At 41.3% G+C, this 20,264-nt stretch overlaps 1 protein-coding gene across 3 annotated transcripts in view; it reads left to right on the top strand.

Moving 5' to 3' along the window:
* The first annotated feature begins 365 nt into the window (after positions 1 to 365).
* The window catches only part of man1a2 (mannosidase, alpha, class 1A, member 2), a 117,101-nt gene continuing 97,202 nt past the window's right edge, over positions 366 to 20,264 (top strand). The window contains exons 1-2 of one of the 3 annotated variants that reach the window (XM_051403607.1): positions 366 to 652; positions 2,212 to 2,739. In XM_051403607.1, the coding sequence (XP_051259567.1) occupies positions 2,426 to 2,739 (314 nt within the window). In that variant the 5' untranslated portion in view covers positions 366 to 652; positions 2,212 to 2,425. Of the gene's footprint in view, positions 653 to 680; positions 1,428 to 1,453; positions 1,624 to 2,211; positions 2,740 to 20,264 lie in introns of those variants that run through there. The other 2 variants (XM_051403609.1, XM_051403608.1) reach the window with 2 other exon arrangements.

Genomic DNA, 20,264 nt, shown 5'->3' with positions numbered 1-20,264 from the left:
TTTTAATATTTGTGTAATTCTGAATGCAGGACTTTTACTTGTAACTGAGTATTATTATTTTCCCTACATTTATTAATTATATATTAAGTCTATATCTGAATATTTTTTATATTTATATCAGTGAATAATTTCCACAAAACCTATGTTTGGGATTTTACAAAACTGAATAGGGTAGGGGTACATCATTTGAGTACATTTAATAAAATTACGCATGGCGCAGCTGCCTTCCCACATTGCAATATACTATCACAGCTTCAAGGAGAAGTACACTTGGTCCAACAGCAGCTACGTTTTTAACGTAAATCATATTATACAGTTATCCTGCTTAACGAAATTGTCAGACAGTCCCTAACTCGGGCAGGCTGAGTAGCTGATGCTGGATCGCCGAGCAGCGGCAGCAGCAGCAGCAGCGGCTCAGTCAGTCAGTCAGTCCGTCGCTGCAGTCCGACAGAGCGGCCAGTCATCAACATCCCCTCAGCGTCCGCGGAGCTGTACCGCTATGTGGCTCTGAACTGACGGTGAACGGTGCCACCACTGCGGGTTACCACCGTGTAACATTCGTGGACATGAGGACACCCGCTACAGCGACTTCTTCCAAAAGGCGGACCGGGAATCCTGACTGGCATCGATTTTCACCGAGCAAATGAGAAAGGTGGTGATGCAGCACAGCGGCGTCCACACAACACACCGCCTCTGTCAGTGGATCACCAGCTAGCTAGCCGTAGCAACCTAGCCAAATAGCTAGCGCCACCGGCTACATATTTCAAAGCTCAGCCTTTAACATTCACGGGTAGCTAAAACATCAGTGAGCCCAAACGCGTATGTCGGAATACGGTTATTTTCTAACCACGGGTCTTCTTCGGCTGTCTGGCTGTTTTTTTTTTTAACCGCTGTTCGTTTTTCCTGCTAGCCGACGTTAGCCTGATAAGTTAGCCGCTCGGTCGCTCGTTAGCTAGCATTTTGTGTCGGCTGATCGGCTCGCACAGACTGGCACTGTCACAGCATGAACTTGGTATTCTGTGTGAAGACGCCGAGACATCGTACCTCTATGCAGACCCGACGGAAAACTACTGGATAGAATAACTGGCCTCGGTTAAACATTTGTGTCAACATTAATGGGACCGCTTATGTTCGTGTTTAAAGGGGCAACTCGCTTGATTTCCATCTCCTTTCACATTAACATTAACACTTTGAATTGAACATTTGCTCCACGTCTTCTTCCTACATCGGGGATCGGGGGGGCTGGGTGGGAGACTGTGTCGGGTTTTTGCTATAAGGGTTGAAGTTCAGGTGTGATACAACACTGGATACACGCATGCAGGGTGTTTAGCTTGCATGTCCTGCCCCTCTTGCAAAGGGTCGCCACACGACTGCGAATTATCATTCCGGTCGACTCCGATGGATACGAATATCAAGAGGATTTGCATGTAGGCTGATCTTGCTCTTCGTCTCTGTCTCTGTTTGACATTTTATTACGATATAGGTCTGACAGCAGCCTATACGCCACTGCAACACAATAAGACCTCATAAAAACAGAAGGCTGCTGTTCATTTTGCTATGTTAGTCCTGGCAGAGGTGCAGGTATGCGCAGACTCAGAGGGCAGTTTGGTGATGGTCTCACAGGTATTGCACAGCCTCTTGATGCCTTAAGCCTCTGGAAAATCTGTTTGTCATTTTTCTCATGGCCAAAGGATTAAGTGTTTTGTGTGTGTGTGTGTGTGTGTGTGTGTGTGTGTGTGTGTGAGAGAGAGAGAGAGAGAGAGAGATTCTGAGGTATTTATTTTTGAGATGGCATGTTGTTAAATGTACCACAGCATGTGATAGGATTGTTTATTACTCTGCTATTCCAGCTATCACTTGATTTATGACATACAAGTTTCTTGACTTGTCACCATGTGTTTGATCGTAATTCAGAGCGGCTAGGCTCAGTAGAAGCCCTTCAGAGTACTTGACAAGATGATGCTGGTGGTTGCAAGGGACATGCTGCCAGGGTGGAGAAATGACGACTAAAGGAAAGACTATGCAGGCTATCAGCTCATCTGTCCTTCCAGAGTATACTCACTGTTGAGGTAGAGCAGTTAAAATGAAGGGATGAAAAAAATCTCGATTTTTCTAAAATGGTGGCACATCTCTGGTAACTACGCTGTAAAAGGGACAGACAACTCTGTGTACAACGCTAACTCTATGTCTGTAATGTCCCTTTTTTTTCAGAATCGTCATGACCATTTTCCTGCTGAGCAGTCACTCCTTCACTGAGGGACCTCTGCCCTTTTTGCTTTCTGGACTTATCAACGCAGGGATGAGATAATAAAGTCAACCAGCTCGTGCATGCTGCTACAACAACATCTGTGGCACTTGTAAACCTGCCCCCCCCCCCCTCCCCTCCAACTCCTCCCCAAGCTAAGTTCATTTCAGCAGTCACAACATGACGACACCGGCTCTCCTGCCACTGTCGGGCCGCAGGATACCCACTCTGTCGCCGGGCGCCTCCTCTTTCCCGCACCACAGGGCTACGTTGAGGCTCTCTGAGAAGTTCATCCTCCTCCTCATTCTGAGTGCCTTCATCACCTTATGCTTCGGGGCCTTCTTCTTCCTCCCGGACAATTCCAAGCACAAGCGCTTTGATCTGGGCTTGGAAGATGTGCTCATCCCTCATATTGACTCGCCCAAAGAGGGGAAGCATGCTTCAGGACAGGTGGTCATACATGGACAGGGAGGACATGATGAGCACAGACACAGGTAAGGTCCAACAGCAGGTTTTCTTTTGTTGAATATCTGGTGTCTGTCACATCTAAAGAAGATTTTTGTTATGAAAGATTAAGAGAAGAAACTTTTGCAACAAGATTTCTTAAATATTGGTAACTCTAGTTTTGTTCTTTACCCAAGTTTTGTCACACACTGATATTACCTCTAGTCCATGAAAGCAGGTGCACCGACACTCATCATCTTTAGCAGTCTGCTGTGACACCCAGGGGTGTTGCAGTGTGTGTAGCGCAGTGGTTCTCAAACTTTTTCGGTCATTCCCCACTTTGGACAAGGGGGAATTTTCAAGCCCCACCTGCCCCCATCGCCCCAACACAGTGCTAATGAAATACGCAACAAGCTTAAAATGTTCCAATATATTGAAGTAACAAGTAGAATCAGTATAGTAACAAGTTGTATCTAAATACAAAGTATCTACATCACATAACAGCAAGTTCAAAAATAAAGAAAATAAAAGTGCAGCTGTGTCAAAATTTGTATCAAGTTCAAAAATAGAAAATAAACAAAAGTGCCACTTTGCAATCTGTTAAAAAAAGAGTTTGTTCCGCTACAATTAATATGCCAACGTCACGTCAATCATTATTTTGGCACTTCGGTTCCAGGTTACATTTTTCTCGGGGTCTCATATCTAATGTTCTTTTCATTTAGACTGCATGTAGGCTAGTAATGATTACTTTGTTTGTGGGTGTTTTGTTTTGAATGTATGATCTTTGTTGTCATTAAAGAAAGGCATTGATAAAGCAGACATCCCAACCTGCAAAAAGTCATTTCAGGGAGGTTTGTTGCGGGGGTGGGGGTGGGGAGGGGAATTCCTGTTACACTTGGTGTCGCCCCCGGGGGTGATCGGTCTAATAAGCGGCAACACACAGCTATAAGGACGGTTTGCTCTCACACGCGCTGCATTTATAGTCACACACACACGCACGCACGCGCAGTCACTCTCTAGTCTAGTGCGCGGTCTTGCTCCAGATTCCGGGAGATTGGATCTCATTTGCGGGCGTCAAGGAGCCGCTATCAATATGCGGGAGACTCCCGGAACTTCCGGGACAGTTGGGATGTCTGGATAAAGATATAAAGGCATAAAAAGGAAAATTTCTCCCGTTTGGCGCACCCCACCTGTCACGTCTCTATTCCCCACCAGTGGGGCGTGCCCCACACTTTGAGAACCGCGGGTGTAGAGTGATACACACTCCCCTGATTGTTTTAGATACACGTCAGCACAGGTGTTCCTCCTAGTACTACTTTTTTTCCCTTTCCCTTTTGTTCAGCTGGGGTAGCTCTGAAAACTCTCACCCTTTTGTGTCTCCATTGGGTGCAATTGTTTAAGTTCTTGCACAACAGAAATGTTATCACCTTGGCCACTGTGTTGTCGTACTGTCCCACGGGCAGACGTGGTTGAACTTGATGAGCTAGAACACACAGGCTGTTTGAAAAGCTTTAGTAACTGCTTAAACAGGCTCAGAAATTGCTGCCCGCCATGAGCCAAATGCTGGTGAATTTTAGCCGCAGCTTTTGCATTTGTCATTTGGTTTGTCCAGCCCCTTTGGCTGGTGGCCAGCCATCGTTTTGAGGCTCTTTTACCCCTCCTAAATCAAATTCATTTTTGGCTACTCTAGTTGTCTTGTGCTATTTGGAATCCACTGTGCTGGACTATTTTCATGCCCAGTGACCCATTGTTATTCCCAGCTGACTCAAGTTACGTTAAAAGGAATTCTATCTCATTTACATTTCAATATATATTTAATTACTTACTATAAGCCAGCAAATACGTACTGGAGGCTATTTTGTATATTATCTATTATGTAAAAGCCACAGAGCTTTGATTTTTAGGATACTCTAACAAAATGGTAACCTTATATTTGTTTAATTTTAGTGAGATTATTTGTTTCTGAACTGTCAAGTTGTACTGTTGAACATTAACATGTAGTGCCAAAATAAAGCCGCAGTTTTTATGTTTTCTGATTATTTGCATTTTGAATGTCAGGCTTGTGGGTTTCCAGAGCCTCTGTTTATTTATCAGCAGTTCACTACCTACACACTGAAGAATTTGAACACACTATTTTCATTTCAATGACATATACAGTACCTTTTGATTAGCATGACTCGTGTACTGTATATGAATTGTACTATTTTGAGAGGACGAAAGACATGAAAAAATGCAGAAAATGACAAACAGTAGGTGGAAAGGATAATTTAATAGGAAAGGTCTCCTCCATGCTGGTGTAGGAGGTCATTAGTTTTACTGAGTGCTGGGCAAGGTGTTAAAAGCAATTTCTCGAACAGTTTCACATCAGGGATCATAGAGTGTTGCCCCCTCGTCCCCTGTGGTGCCTTTTCATTTTTCCATCCTGAAAGCCTTCTAGAGCTTGGGATTCTGCATGCTGGAAATAACGTAATTATTGTTGTCCAGTGACTTGGAAGGAGCAGTGCTGGGCTAAAGTGGTGCTGTGTGTCATCGTCAGAACCACAAAGGGTTTTTTAAACATAAAGGTAGGAGGCTTGGAGCTTGTTCATGCTTCTCCAGAGGTTGCAGTTTATAGTAGGGATGAGAAGGGACTGATGGGATACAGAAGCATTTGGAGAAAAACACGATAAGGTTCCATATCTGGGTACTTTTGGTGTTAGGTAATGTGATGCTAAAATGTTTCACATAGGCGTGGACAGTATAAATGGCATAGAAAGTACACCTGTATGAATTGGCTCTACGGTATAAATTTTGACTGAACCATGCTGACTGGTAGAGTCCGCACGCACACAACAAAGAGGAATTTAAAAAACTCACATCAGTGTTGTGCAACTTCACACACAAAGTTTGGTTCACACAGATTAAAATGAACTAGTTTACATTTATTTCTTTTGTGTGTTTTTTTTAAGTGAGCTACTTTACAAAATGCTGGAAGTTTGATTTGGGTGGAGGGACTTTGCAGCTGTTGGCTCGTGGTTGTTGTGGTTAAACCACAAGCTGAACATTCCTTTCTTCTCTTTATTTTTGTCTGCTAGGACGCAGAGTGTCCACACAGGTGTTCCGATTTAACTTGGGAAAAGATGATCTATAACGGTAGACGGTATAATAACTTTCTGAATTGCCTCTGAGTCAGCTATGCTCTCTCTTCAGCAGTGCTCTGACTTAATAGCTCTGCCAGAAAGTAAAAGTGGAACTTAAGTTCCGCCTGGTGTTGCTCTTTTAGCACTTTTATACACAACACTGACTTTCATTACACACATATCATTCAGGTTTAAAAAGTCAGATGACAAGCAGAGTTGCAAAGGGTGGTAATACAAGGCATCTTTTCTCACCTCAAATGACTTTGTTTTTGTCGAATAAATGTTCTTAAAATGCAGTTCTATGTGAAATATGTCCAAGTAATATGGGTAAGAGTACTTTGGAAAAATAAATGTACTGTGATATATATCGTTACCGCCTGTGCTTGAAATTGAATTGTGATACAAGTCTTAGGCCATTCCAACCAGCTCTAGTTTCACATGGTCCCTGTCTGTTTTCATTAAATCCCAGACAGGGTATTTCTTCTTCTGTAATAAAGGTAATAATGTTAAATAGTCTGGATCTGAATCATTTTAAAACCCCTTTTCAGCCTTATGTCTACTTGAGGTATTTTTAGTTGCATGTTGCAGCCAAAGCTCAGCTCATTGGAATTTACGACATTGGTGTCATGAAGGTAAGCCAGCAAGATTAAAACTAAATGAATATGGCTTTAATAAAGATTGCAACAAGACAACAGATATCTCGGTACGTTTGGTTAATTTCAGCTTATTAACGTAAGAAAAATAGAAGAGGCCACTGAGATATCCCTGGGATGACAATTTATGTTTTTGAGAAGGGAGAATAATACCTTTTGGATCTCTATAAATTAGTTTTATGCAAAGTCTCAAAAATGCTCCTTGTGAATTTAACCTTACGTAAGCATTCATGTGATGCGATATGTTTTAATTTTTTTCCTGCTTATAGAAGCTTATGGAAATTGTGTTCAATTTGCTTTTTTGGTATGGCTGCCTCAGCTCTTCTTAAAATCATCATTGTGTGCTCCAGAGGAGCAAGGTTCAAACAGCCCCTGGAAAATGAGGCGCGCTAGCATTTAAAGAGACCCTCAGGAGCACAGGCAGGCTCGTAATAATTTCACCTTTACTTTATTTGGCCACAGAAAACCCCACAGAACCAGATCTCTGTTCAAAAGTTCACCCTGTTAATAGTCTTATAAAAGCTTTTGAGAGAGAAAATGATATTATTCTTTGTGCCATGGGGTAATCCATCTGTTACAGTGAGATTTTGACAATAATTTTAAGTGCCCGAGGATATGGTTAAAGGGCTTAGTTAGCACACATCTGGCCTGTGCCGTTTGGCCATCATTTTGTGTTCTTGGTGTTTGTTTTTAACAACAATTGAACAGTGTCTTCAAAAGGATCCAGTGGCTCTGGCAGAGTATGACACTACTTATCATGTCTTAATTTTGTAGAACATTATATATCTATATATATCAGTATGATTATTGAATATATATATATATATATATATAGTATATCAGTATGATTATTGAATATATATATATATATATATATATAGTATATCAGTATTACTTAAATTATATATACAAGATGACCCTGATTTTAAGACTTTCTCCTTACAGCTGAGTAAGGCATTAAATCATTCTGTTTTTCAGTCACATACTCACCCTCTTTCCTGTCAAGTTCCTCGAATCAGTCAGGTATACAAACAAGGAAACATTTTCTCTGGCTGTAAGCCTGCCTTTCTGTGACATTGTATTTCTTGGCTGCTTGACACATGACTGCACGGTCCATATTTGTGGTAAAGGTCTCTGAAGATGCTCACTATGATTTCATTTCCTTTGTGGTGGAGCTGGGTGATATGGCCTATAAATACACACATGTAACGTGTTAAATCCTTGTTTTTCTTAAAAACAGACTACAAACAACACCATATCTTTGGGGTTGTGAAACGCCATCGCATCTGCAATGTCTTATTACAGAGGACCCTTCCTCTTATATGGGATACTATGGGGAAAATGATGTCAGGGTTCCCATGTAATATAGAGACTAGTTTTCCAGTAATGGAAACATCTAGAAATGTATTAAAATGACCAAATATTCTATGTTGTCCTGGAAAACTTTAATTGTATTTTACTCAGATCGCCTACATAAACTTGGGTTGGAGGAAAATTGTAGTAAACTGTGGTCAAATCACTATATTGAAAACAGCACAGCACGAGCTAATACGTCCCATACGCGCTGACAACCTACCTGTAATGAACTTGAGTCACTTCATCATGAACCCTGCAGAATTTAAAAAAAAATAAAAAAAGAATAAAACTGGGAAAATGTGTCAATACTAGGCCTACTGGTAAATCACTTGACGTTTGTGGGCGTGATATCTTGTATTGTTAAGAAAACCCCTGGAAAGGTCCTGGAAAAGGATTTCTTACTGGTTTTACTGGACACTTCTGGGGCTAAGAATGACTGTCAACTGAGTACTCCTAGGAGAAGTACTGGAAAGAGATCTTCTGTGCAGAGACTATTGCTACTGGCAACTCTAGTTTTGTCTGAGTCTCATACTTTTGTGGTGGCAACTGAAGTCTCACTGTCTGATTTGAAAATAAGAAACATCCATTGTTGAACACCTTGACTGGTTCACTTGGTGTGATTGAGAAGTAGTATTGGCTATTGTTCTACGTGTCACTTGATGCATATTAAACTACTGCTACATTTTTGTGCGCGTGCGTGTGTGTGTGTGTGTGTGTGTAAATGTTTAGGACTTAGCTGCATATGATTATTATAAGGATCCTATAGTTGACCACTTACATGGTGAATTGAAATGGAACACCTTTGGATGGCTGTCTCGAGTGCTAGAAATCACTTGGATGTAATGCTCTGTCAAGCTCAGCATACTGTGAGGCCATTAATTCTGCCTTGGTTTTGTTTTGGTCTGACTAAAACAATATAGAAGTAGCTAGGAGCAGTAGAGAGGGGGGCAAGTTGACATGTTGACAAAGGCAGTGGCATTTCAGCAGCAGAATAGCTGTAGGGTGGTACTATAGCAATAAGGAAGGCAGAACAAAATCCCTCTTATTCTATGATCCGACTTCTGCATGATATTTAGTGTAGACTGTATACTGTATTTGAGAGAGGCAGTTTGTCTTGCAGAGCAGAACATAATTACTCCTCCAGACTACCAGGTAATGAATGAACTTTGTGTGTTGCAAAGGTTTTACAGGTGTGGAAGTTTAGTCTGATGTATAACAGTGAAAAACAGTAATGAATTACATCAATGCTTTGATTATTTATAGTTAATTAAACAGTTTTTAGAATTGATTTATAGTTGAAAAATGCCGAACAGTCACTACTTCCGGTCAACAGTCCAGTGTGAGGGTTTACTGGATTTTTGGAGTTTTACATAATTGTAAACTGAATATCTTTGGATTTTGTTTAGTTGGACAACAAGACTATCTGTGGTGACATTTAATTGACTAAACAGTTAATTTGAAAAGTAATTGATGATGGAAGTAATTGTCCCACATTTGCCATAATGTATGGTATTAATGTCAGCAAATATTTTTGTTAATATAATGATATCAGTGTCAGCCATATCACCCAGCCATAAATTGCAGTTGGCCTGAAAATCCAAAATCCTATATAAATCATTGTTTCTTGTATTCTCAGAGCAACAGAACAGAGCAGCCAAGTAAAGCTCTCAGTGTTCTTCTGTCCAGGTTTGTGAATTACAACTTGAGCATTCATGCTGGGTACTTGCCAAAGTGCCCAGTAGGTTCGACAGGCTTGCCATCTGCCACCAAAATGAACCATAATTTGGCTGTGTGATATTCAGTTATCAGTTAGTGCTGCATAATCTTGAGGAAAATTTCTATTATGTGTGTGTGTGTGTGTGTTAGGACAGTGCTTATCCCACATTACTTCTTTCCCAAGTTGGAAAATATGCAGCTCGTTGTGATGAAGTTTTTCCTCTACTCTGCAACTTCACTTGTAGGCCAGGGATTTGATGCAGCAATGAAGTACCGGTTTTAGGATTCTGTCTGGATCATCTTCGCAACTGAGGAGAAAAAGAGCAGTTGCAGTTTAGGGATTGCGTGGGTGGCAGTTTTCTTAATGATTATTTGGCCTCATGGTCATAGTAAATATCAGATCATCTACCAATGAATTTTCCATTGGCTGTGTGAAGTTGCCTGGGTATCTACATTAATATGGTACGCTGTCTGAAAAATAATAAGATGCTGATGGAGACTCCTGTGTGTGGAAGGGTTGAGAGTACAATTTGTAAATGACTATTCCCATATTCCCTGAACCTTTTAATTATTCTACCCAAAACCTTTGAACAAATGTGTCACCCTGTCCTTATCCATGTGTCCTAACCCCTGACATCATATCTGTTCTGCCCACATGACACCCAACACTTACCTGCTGGCAAGGAAGACTCTGAAATCCCGTACCCAGAGGTTTTGTGTTTAGTTCTCAAAAACAAAGACAAGACTCTAACTAATTAATATGCACACTCGCCGCGGGGTCTACTGCAGGTGGTCTACATAAAGTTAATGACAGTGATGCACGTGAATTACTTAACATTATGGTAGATTGCCCTCAGTGTTAATCTATTGAAATGATGAATGGCCTTCAGATTTTCCCTCATTGTTAAAGAAATTCAGTCAATGCTGGAAAATATTTGTTTAGCGCGACCCCTGCCCAGACCCTGTACTATTCCATTCCATACTGTCAGTATTAGACGTTCAGTTGTCTGCTGTTTTCAGTGTGTGCACCATGGTGTTCTTTATTTATTTTTTTACTATAATGAGAGGCATTCGTCAAGTGAGTCATGTAAGGTTTAAATACAGCCAAAGGTAGAGGAAAATGTACAAGCACGACCTTTTCACACTGCATCCGTCTCATAATGGAGTCGAATGCTGTGACTGCAAGTAACCTGGTTTCATCACTTATTGCCTTGCCAGTTATTGTTAGTGTTGCAGGCCCATTGCTTTGCTTTTGCGCTCTGCTATGGCTATAAATCAGCATCAAAACCCCACAGATCATATTTAAGACCTGGGCCAACATCAAAGTGCACTTATTTATCATATTTAGGGTGATCTTAGATATCATTTCTGTGTCTTCACGCTTCATTGGCCTGTCAGCTGCAAAGTAAATCTAGGCTGGGATGTGTTTGTGTTCTGGTGCGTGTATTTCTCTGTGTAAGAACCTCTGTGCTAATAATGGAGGAGCAGCTTGTATGTGCACTTCGGCCCATCACACACACACAAGCACACAACACTGTCGAGCTAACTCAACCTGGAAAGAATACCAAGGCGCTGCAGTCGGTGCAGAGGGCTCATGAAACCGTTCATACTAGTTTGTAGATTCAGCAGGGGAATATTATTCCTATTTAATATTGGTTCTTCAGAGCAAATGGAGGAATGAATGTACCTCACATACATAAAAGGGGCTTTTCACACATCACCACTGTTGAGCTCAATCTTATGTCTAAAGCCAGGCTATGGCCGAATGTATCGAGCTTGCGGTTGGATTTTTGTGAAGCTAAAACAAGGCTTTAAAAGATAACATTAATGCAGTTTCAGCTTTGTCCATGATTGCTTTTAAATAGTCTAACAGTAGCAGTGCAGTTCAGCTGCAGGTTTTGTCTACCACTGTGAAAATCAAAAGGCACCTATTGTCTCCCAAGAATTGATTAAAAACATCATACTTCTGGCTTGACACATCACCTATACCATGTTAACAGCATGTAAATGCTGCTAGACCTGATTTAAACAACAAAAGGACCATCTCCATACCCACATTTTTACTGTAGTTCATTGGGCAGACCATGAAACAAATATATGTCCCCACTGGGCTGGTAAATTATGAAATGCATTACCCTTTTTTGCTGCTTTACCTGCCAGCTATAGTTTTAGGAGAGTATAGGCCCTCCAAATGATGTTTGGTTGCTTGCCCAAGTGGCTGGCAGGGTACTCTAAATTTCCAGCTGCAACAAGGACTTGGCATGGGGTAGTTTTTTTTCTCATTCTGGCATTGTTTGACTTTATTTAAAAGTAGTGTTCACTGCAGTAGTTTCTGACTCTCAGCCAGTCTGTTGATTTCCAATAACTCATACCTTGCCAACAAATACCCATAAACTGTAACTTGTTAGAAACAAAACATTATACAAGAAATTATTCATTTCAGTGACTGTCTTAACATATGACCCTTTAGCAGTCTTTGTGCACAGGAAGTGACATTTTAAAACATAATTGCTGAGTTTATAGAGTATAAAGTGTGATTATGAAACTAAGAGTGCAGTCAGAGTGCAGACTTTTGCCAGCTGTGTCTGGGGACATGTAGGCGGGTAACAGGAAGTCCAGGGCAGGCTGTGTGTCCAGCATGTAGTGGAATGAAGGGGAGGCAATATGCAGGTTATATTATCAAGGTGTAACCAGAGTGGACAGGCTAAATGTAGACAAACCACAGACAATTCAAAAACCCCAGCGATGTAAAATGTCAATTTCAAAGTGAAAATGCTACCAAAAGTATATAGCAACACTAATGAGACCACCATGTACGTTGTCCCTAGCGGAAACAAGATTCCAAGCTGAAACTGTTGTTGATCACTTGATCACTTGCGGCCCCTATCGGCGGGTTAAGTGAGGAGTCAGCAGTGAAAGTCGGTATAAAACATAGCAGTCAGTTAAATAGGTTTTTCAGACATTATGAATCACAATTACGAGAGGTCCTTGAGCATACAGTCATAAATGTGCACAAAAAATATGAGGCTGATGGGTCCAGTAGTATGTGAGATTAGCTGTGGACAGATGCGTACAGACACACACACAGACACACAGACAGACACACACACAGACACACATGACCAAATGCATGATCCCCTGCAGGCGAATATAAACAACCACTATTACTGCAAGGCCTTTTTCTAATTCAACCAGCCCTTATTACTGTGCTAATTTAAACTTTGTGTTCTGATGATTTCAGAGTAGATATCACTACATGCAGAATGAGATATCAATATAAATTCATCTTTAAGATCCATGCTCATAGTTATTTCACTAAGACTCATCCTAATTAATTTGCCTGTTGTCAGAAGATTTATCTAGTGAAGTTGGTATTAGAGCGAACAGCCTGCAGAATGAGGAGTGGACTTCCATCAAGCATAATCTCCTCATTAACACTGCTGCCTTTTATCAGATCTGCTTTTTGTGTCTCATTTCCTGTCTTTCTCTTGTTTTGTTTCCATCTTTTTCATGTGAACATAATGTTGTTCTCTCTGTAGAACACAGCTGCAGCCTCTCAGATTGGCTGAAGAGCTGTGTGTGTGTGTGTGTGTGTGTGTGTGTGTGTGTGTGTGTGTGTTTGTGTTTGTGTTTGTGTTTGAGAGAGAGAGTGAGAGAGAGGAGATAGAGTGCATGTTTTTGTGTCTGGTTTGTGACCCAGGGTTTGTACTCTTGCTTATGTTTCAGAGGCTGTGCTACTTTACAGGGTTTCATTCATTCTGTGTTTTCATGCCAAAGAATACAGTTTCTGGTTTCACTGATTAGCCTCTATTAAGTTAACAGGAGGATCAAGTCAGTAAAATCAGCTGCTACAATGTTCAGTTCAAACAAAAGTCTGCATTCAGTTAGACTGTATGCAGGCCCTGTGTGTGTTTCTCTTTGAAACACACATCAGACAAAACCTTTTTTGTCAAATGGGCGTTTAAGATGGTAAATATATTGTAATCCATTTACCAACTACAGTACAGTAATTAAACTACAACAATATATGATACTTACCACATGCTTTCTGTTCTTGACATATTAAATCTTTGTTTTTGTGATGTACATTGACAAACCCATGTTATCTCTACCTGCCTGTTAGAGTGTGTGTGTGTGTGTGTGTGTGTGTGTGTCTGTGTGTCTGTGTGTCTGTGTGTGTCTGTGTGTGTGTGTGTGTGTGTGTGTGTGTGTGTGTGTGTGTGTGTGTGTGTGTGGCTGCCAAGGGCGGCATCCTCTTCTTATAAAGACAGGTATCCAGTCAATACAACAGTGCCTCAGAGAATATCACCTGTCGAGCAGGACAACAGTGAATCCTTACATAGAACACAAAACTCTTGGGAATTGGCACAAAGACTGAGATGGGGAAAGACAAAGATTATGTGGTTGAAATGTTGTATTTTATTATTATACTTGCAAGTAGAGCAAATTTCTTTAGATTAATTTAATGTATATACTTACTTGATTTGTGCATTTTAGTTTGTTTGATTTGTACTTACACCCAGCCTGTATATTTTGCTTTAGTACATTACATTTATAGAAATAATGAGGCAGAAAGTAAGCGAAAACAGTGTGGAGTAAGTAGGAAAATGTCAGTACTGCATCATTATATCTCCATAAGGTCATTGTTTCTGATAACTTGGTGGTGTTGCATGAGTATGTCACAATTCATTATCTGCGCTTAGTCACAAGGTCGTGCCTTATTTTCCGCACACCAGAGAGGATATCAGATGCTACTCAGTTAAAGAGAATTCAAAAGCCAGCATACAAGAAAAATAGACATATGATACATAAACACATAAACAATGCTGCGCTGTATTTTAGTAATATTGAATGGTAAACAGTAGGTGTTTTTTTTTCCTGATCAGTCCCTGAATAGAGGTAAGGAATACAGTATTTTATAAGTTTTATTTATTTTGATATATTTTGAGCATTAAGTGAAAACGAAAGTGAAAAAGAGGAGCTTCGAATGGAGGGGCTTGAATTAAATGTCCTCTGATCCATGAAATGGTAGGTAATGTTATAATTTCAGCTTGGTTGTGGTTGACAGTGGTGGTTCTCCAAATCGGGTCAGGCAGGTAGAACGGTGTTCTGTCTGAAAATGTAAAGGTTGTTTTGTAAATAAAAACTGTTTTTTGCATGTGGTGATGAACATGTGACAGATGTGGTGCTGTTTCACTGCCATGACAGCAGCATCTGTGATGTCATCTCCCTGTTGGCAGCTTTACTGTGTGTGTGCAAAAGAGATGTAGAAATGTCTGTTTGTGATATCATTTGATCTTTGAAGCTGCTTTGTGATCACTCAGAGGCATGCAGTGGAGGGAAATCTGTAGGCAATTACAGGTTTTGCAAGACGTAACAGGATAGAGCAAGACGTAATGAATCACTGCTCCTGGTAAAATTACTTTTAAAAAGTGTTAACACTAGTATAGAGGAAAGAAGGGAACTGTAGCTGAAACTATAGAGGAAACTGCATGGGTAACACCTTGACATTAGTTAAAAGTGGTGGCATTAACACATTCCCTTATGTGGGAACTTGCATGTAAAAATAGTTTAAGAAAGGATCCAGATTAGTGATTGGTATCAACCAGCATTCCTAATAATCACTGCAGCTCCCGAGTCTCAACTGGTGCATCATTTCTGGCCACTGATTACCCTATAACCCCTAGGAGAGCCAGGGGTGGGGATGATGGATGGATGAATGGAAAGTAGAACAGAGGAGAAAGGAAGGACTATGGTGCCCAGGAGTAGTGCCAAAACTAGTGATTAGCTATGGGCATTTGTTATTAATTTTGACGTAATAAATTAATTGAAAGAATAAACAAGTGTGTACAAGCAAGGGTTTTTGTGTGTGTGTATGTGTGTGCGTGCCCATTGGGAGTGTGCCTCACTCTGTCTCCCATTGGCCATTTCTCTGGAGAGCAGCGGTGGTGACAAGGCCTCTTGAAAAAGAGACACTTGTTTGAATTGGTTTGCATGAGTGCAACACAGTAGGTCTTTAGCGATGCAAGGACAAGAAGAGACGCTGCCCAAAAAAGACGATCAAGAACAAGAGAGTGAAAAGAGAATCAGAGAGAGACGGACAGAGAGGCAAGAGAAAGACAGAGTGAGAGAGGCTCTCAGTCCTGAGGGACGATGTGACCATGGTTAACTACAAAGCTTCTAACCAAATCCCAACCCTGCCAAACACTGGAGCTGCAGCCTTGTTCCACAATGGTTCCCTGTCAGTTAGAGCAATGGGATCAAAGTGAGATCGCTCAACGCCAAATTAAGAATTGGCCCTCTGGTTTTTTGAGGTTTTCATTTCAGATAAACCTTTCTGAATTCACAGGCGAATTCAGCCCCCTTTCTTCCAGCACAACCACACAAGCTGTATCAGAGCCATACGGGCCTGATAATAAATGTGCCTTGTCCCAGAGCTGTAACACGCCGGCTGTTGGATTTACGATTGGCCTGGGGATGAGAAGTGGGATTTCTGTTCTTATGGTGATTTTTTTTTCACTCTTGGGAAACCTTTTGAGGCAATGAAGATCTGCAGGAATGCCTGCATGATGGTGATTGTACTAGACTAGGACATTTTGGCTTGTGTCAGAAAATTGTCTTTTATTGTTGATAAAATTGCTCCTGTGCATTGTTTTTGACAGGACAAGAACAGAATATTGGCAGCATCTTTAAGGATATTTCTGTAAAGGTTTGGTGATTAAACGGCTCAATCATCAGACTCTTTCCCACACAACCTTATCTAGCTGGGCAGCAACCAACCAGGCTTAGGGCCGTTCTGTTTTATGGCGAGCCTGTACAAGCTGCAGGAGATGGACTCTTGTGTTTGCTGTGAAGGCATTAGTCAGCCAGCCATGATGTAGGTCAGAGGGGCAGGATGTGAACATGGCTACAGATCGAGTGCTGTCGGGGCTCAGGTGGTCACCTGAAACATACAGTGAGGAAGATGGCTGATTGTGTTGGTGAACATATGTGAGAGAGGTACACAGTGGGAGAGGCCTTAACAAAAGATACTGAGGATTATGTTCTATAGTATAGTGCATGCTGTCATGGCAAGTAATTTGGCCTGGTATTGTTTACATTCGAGTTGATGATTTTATTTTTGTAAACTGCTTTGACAGTATTTCGACTGAGAAGCAGCCATAACAGGAAAGAAACTGATCACTAATTTATACACACAACACTTGACAAGTGGGAGGAAGGAGTTCTGGACAAATAATTAGAGAAAGAGAAAGGAGGAGGAGGTGCTGGCATAATGAAAAGATAGATGAGACAGCTAAGAGCAAGAACGGGAGAAACAGGAGAAAAGAGCTGTGAATAGATTTGAGCGAAAAGGGGTGTGTGTGTGTGTGTTAGTCACCATGAGGAGGTTGTTAGGGCAGAGAGAGAATTGGAAGAATAAGAGAGGTTTACACACCCACAGTTAAGCTTGGGAGAGCCGTTACACATACAGCAATGCAGCTGTCCAAGTGGGTCATGGGAAAAAAGCAGGACATGGAAGCTGTCTTATAGCTCATGTTGAAGGGAACCCCGGGAGCTACAGCTCACAAGAAACAACAACTCTGCTGCCTTACCAACCTCCAACATGGGCCTCCTCTCTCCACTTACGCTGTTTATGGGCTAGCAGGAGACACACTTGTCCACAACACTTGAGACTCAGGGGGACTGTTCCCATGAGAGCTCGTACTTGACAAGAAGCAAACACTCTGTGCTCACACGTCAGGCATGGACTGTGGAGACACTTAACAGGAAAAAGGAAGAGATTCCTGACTGCAATTGCCCACACCCAGGGACCCTTGTCTAAGCCCACCTTCACGCACTTGAATGTATACAGTAGCAATTCTTTTTGTAGCCATGCATTTATCCTGCATTAAGACTGTATTGATAGCTTCTTGCAGTTCTCCTTTTAAGGACTTAGACTTGATCTGTTCTGCACTAGTCCTGCAGATTCTTTGGTGGTAGGCTTCTTAGGTTCTTTTGTCCTAGATTATTTTTTCATTTATGTCGAATGCTGTGTGGAGGTCCTAAGTAGTTAAATCATCATCCTGCTGTGTGAGGTAGTGATTGACAGGTAAAGACGGTTATCATAGCCAATCACTTTGTATAGTAATCATTGTTTGTACTGCCAGTTTATTAAATGTACACGTTGTCATATTAGTAAATGTAAATTAGTCAGTCGATAATCTAAACTGGACAAGCTTGGCTGGGCACAAAGGTGGCCCTGGATGTTTCAGCTGACATTGTCAGTCTATAAGAGTAATGCTACATTAAAGAGGGTAACTCCAAGTAACTGGACATTTTCTTACATCTAGGACTACGCCAGACATTTGTTGGGTTAGCACAGGAGGGAAATGACTGCAAATCAGTTGTTTGTGAGTTGAGACTTTGTGATGATGGAATAGCCTCATTTTTAGGCAGGAACCTCAGAATGATGAAAAATGCATCTTCTAAATCGACTGGTTTTGGACAGATCTCAGATTTAGATTTTCCTAAGATTTTTCTAAAGAATTACTGTTATAAACTTTATGTATTTAACCCTTGAAAACAAAACAACAAGATTAATTGAAACTAAAGTCATTAGTTGCAGGAACAGCTACCTTTTTTTGACCTGCAGCATTTAGCCACTATTTGGCCCCTTCCTTATTTCCATCTGATGAGAAATGCACACCGATTAGCCTGCAAAGCATCTCTCTGCATTTTAAAAACTCCCCACCACTACCACCACCACCACAGTTGTTATTCATGTATTCTCCTTTCAAGAGTAAGTGGGGCTATTGATATATGCAGATGGCACCAAGAACACTCTTCTTTTGGACACCAAAGACAGAAGAGTGAAGTGGTGAGCTGCCATTGTGAAACCTCTGACGAGCTTTCAGATATCAGTGATTGATTTAGTTTTTCATAGAATTCCCAAGGAGATGAACTCTTGTGTGATAGGGAGGCGGTTTGTTGACTTAAATTATTCAGCAGAAGCCTTGGCTCCTGTATACAAGCCTTTGTGATCCTCCAGGGACATGTTATTCCATGTGCATCAATAAGGCTCATGTTTTGACAGGACGAAATTAATAAAAGGAATGCATGTGTGAAAATATACGTGGTAAACTAGTTTATCGTTTAACAAAAGGCTATTAAAGGCCATTCAGAATTGGCAGTTCAAAATTCAGCTGTCAGTCAAAATGAAATACCAACCTAGCTGTAAAATAAATACAGAGAAGGGTGATGGAAAAGTAACATCAGCATTGTGCTTTCTTCAGCCTCTGCATGCTGCTCCTGTCCAATTCCAATGGGTTCAAGAGACTGACCGTACAACTCCTAGTAATATCTAAGTAATATCAGACTGTGGAACTGCTTCCTCTGCTCGTTGTTTGATCTCATTTTGTCTCATGTAATACTGTGTTTTAGCAGTGATTTGTATGGAACTATGAATGAATATGAATGGGATCCAACGTGGGTTTAACATGAATTTGAGTGGAGTGGGTCACACTTGCGCACCATTGTGAAAGGTGTAAAATGTCTGCTCTGTGTGAAATGAGTTACAGCCACTGTAGGTAGCCGAGAGGCTAGGAGATAATGGCGCTCCAGCTGAGAGGGTTTCCATCATCCCTACAGCATAAATTTGCTAGTGGGTATGGCCCCATTTGGATATGATATCCGCTAATTAGAACAATTCACATTTTCTGTGCATAATCTGATACCAAAGCAAAAATGGATGTGCTTAAAATACTTCAGTAATAAGTCAGACCTTGTCTGAATGACAGTCTCCATGTTTCCCCCTGCAGTTGGAGTACTACTACATTTAAATGCAGTCACCAGCAGTCTTATTTTATTGCATAAATGACTTCACTTGCTGTCTATGACCCTGCCGTGTGTGTGTGTGTGTGTGTGTGTGTGTGTGTGTGTGTGTGTGTGTGTGTGTGTGTGTGTGTGTCTGTGTGTTGCCATGGTTACATGGCATCTAGCCTGTGCTGCTCTCCATAGCTTAAAAAAACCTCTTAGATACCCCACTAGGCCTGTCGGACAACTGCTGCTTCTCTCCGGTTGCCATGGAAAGAGCCAGCTTTTGCTGAGCAGCAGATTTCATGATTCCACTGAAGAAGAAATTCCAGTGACAGGCATGAAGGCTGATAAAATGAGGAAGTGGAGGTCTGACATGACTGAAACAACTACTTAGGGAGGTGGGGCTCTCCTTGGTTCAGTTCAATTTTGGGGATGTGGAGCGGGGAACATGAGAAGTTAGGTGTGGTGCTGTGTTTTTGTCGTGGTAATTGAGTCAGACTGCTGCTGATGTGCTCTTAATTGCATGCTGGACCTGTATGAGACTCAAAGGGAATCCGTGGCGATGCTAGAGTGAGTATGATAACAGCTGTTTGTATAGGATTAGAAATTTCTGTATTAAAAACAGCACATTTGTGAAATTTCTATGATGATGGTTTGTTTCCATGGCAACATGTATATATTCTGACATGGAGCAGAATCAGCACCCATTAGAGATGATTGTGTCAGCTTAACCTCCTCATTTTCTTTTGTCATGCTCTCTCACGTCTCATAAACACACTTATATGTGAACACAGACATTATTCAGTCAGCCAACATCAGCATCATCTAAATATCACATTTAAATGCACGTTGCTGAGGGCACAGTCACTCACAGAGGCACAGAGGATGGCATACAGTGTGGGCGTGATACCCCCTGGGTGTAAGCACACACACACA

The sequence above is a fragment of the Dicentrarchus labrax genome, unplaced genomic scaffold (assembly GCF_905237075.1).
Source record: "Dicentrarchus labrax unplaced genomic scaffold, dlabrax2021, whole genome shotgun sequence".
NCBI lineage: Eukaryota > Metazoa > Chordata > Actinopteri > Moronidae > Dicentrarchus > Dicentrarchus labrax.
Note: the sequence above shows the minus strand (reverse complement) of the source record. Positions and strands in the feature narration are given on the sequence as shown.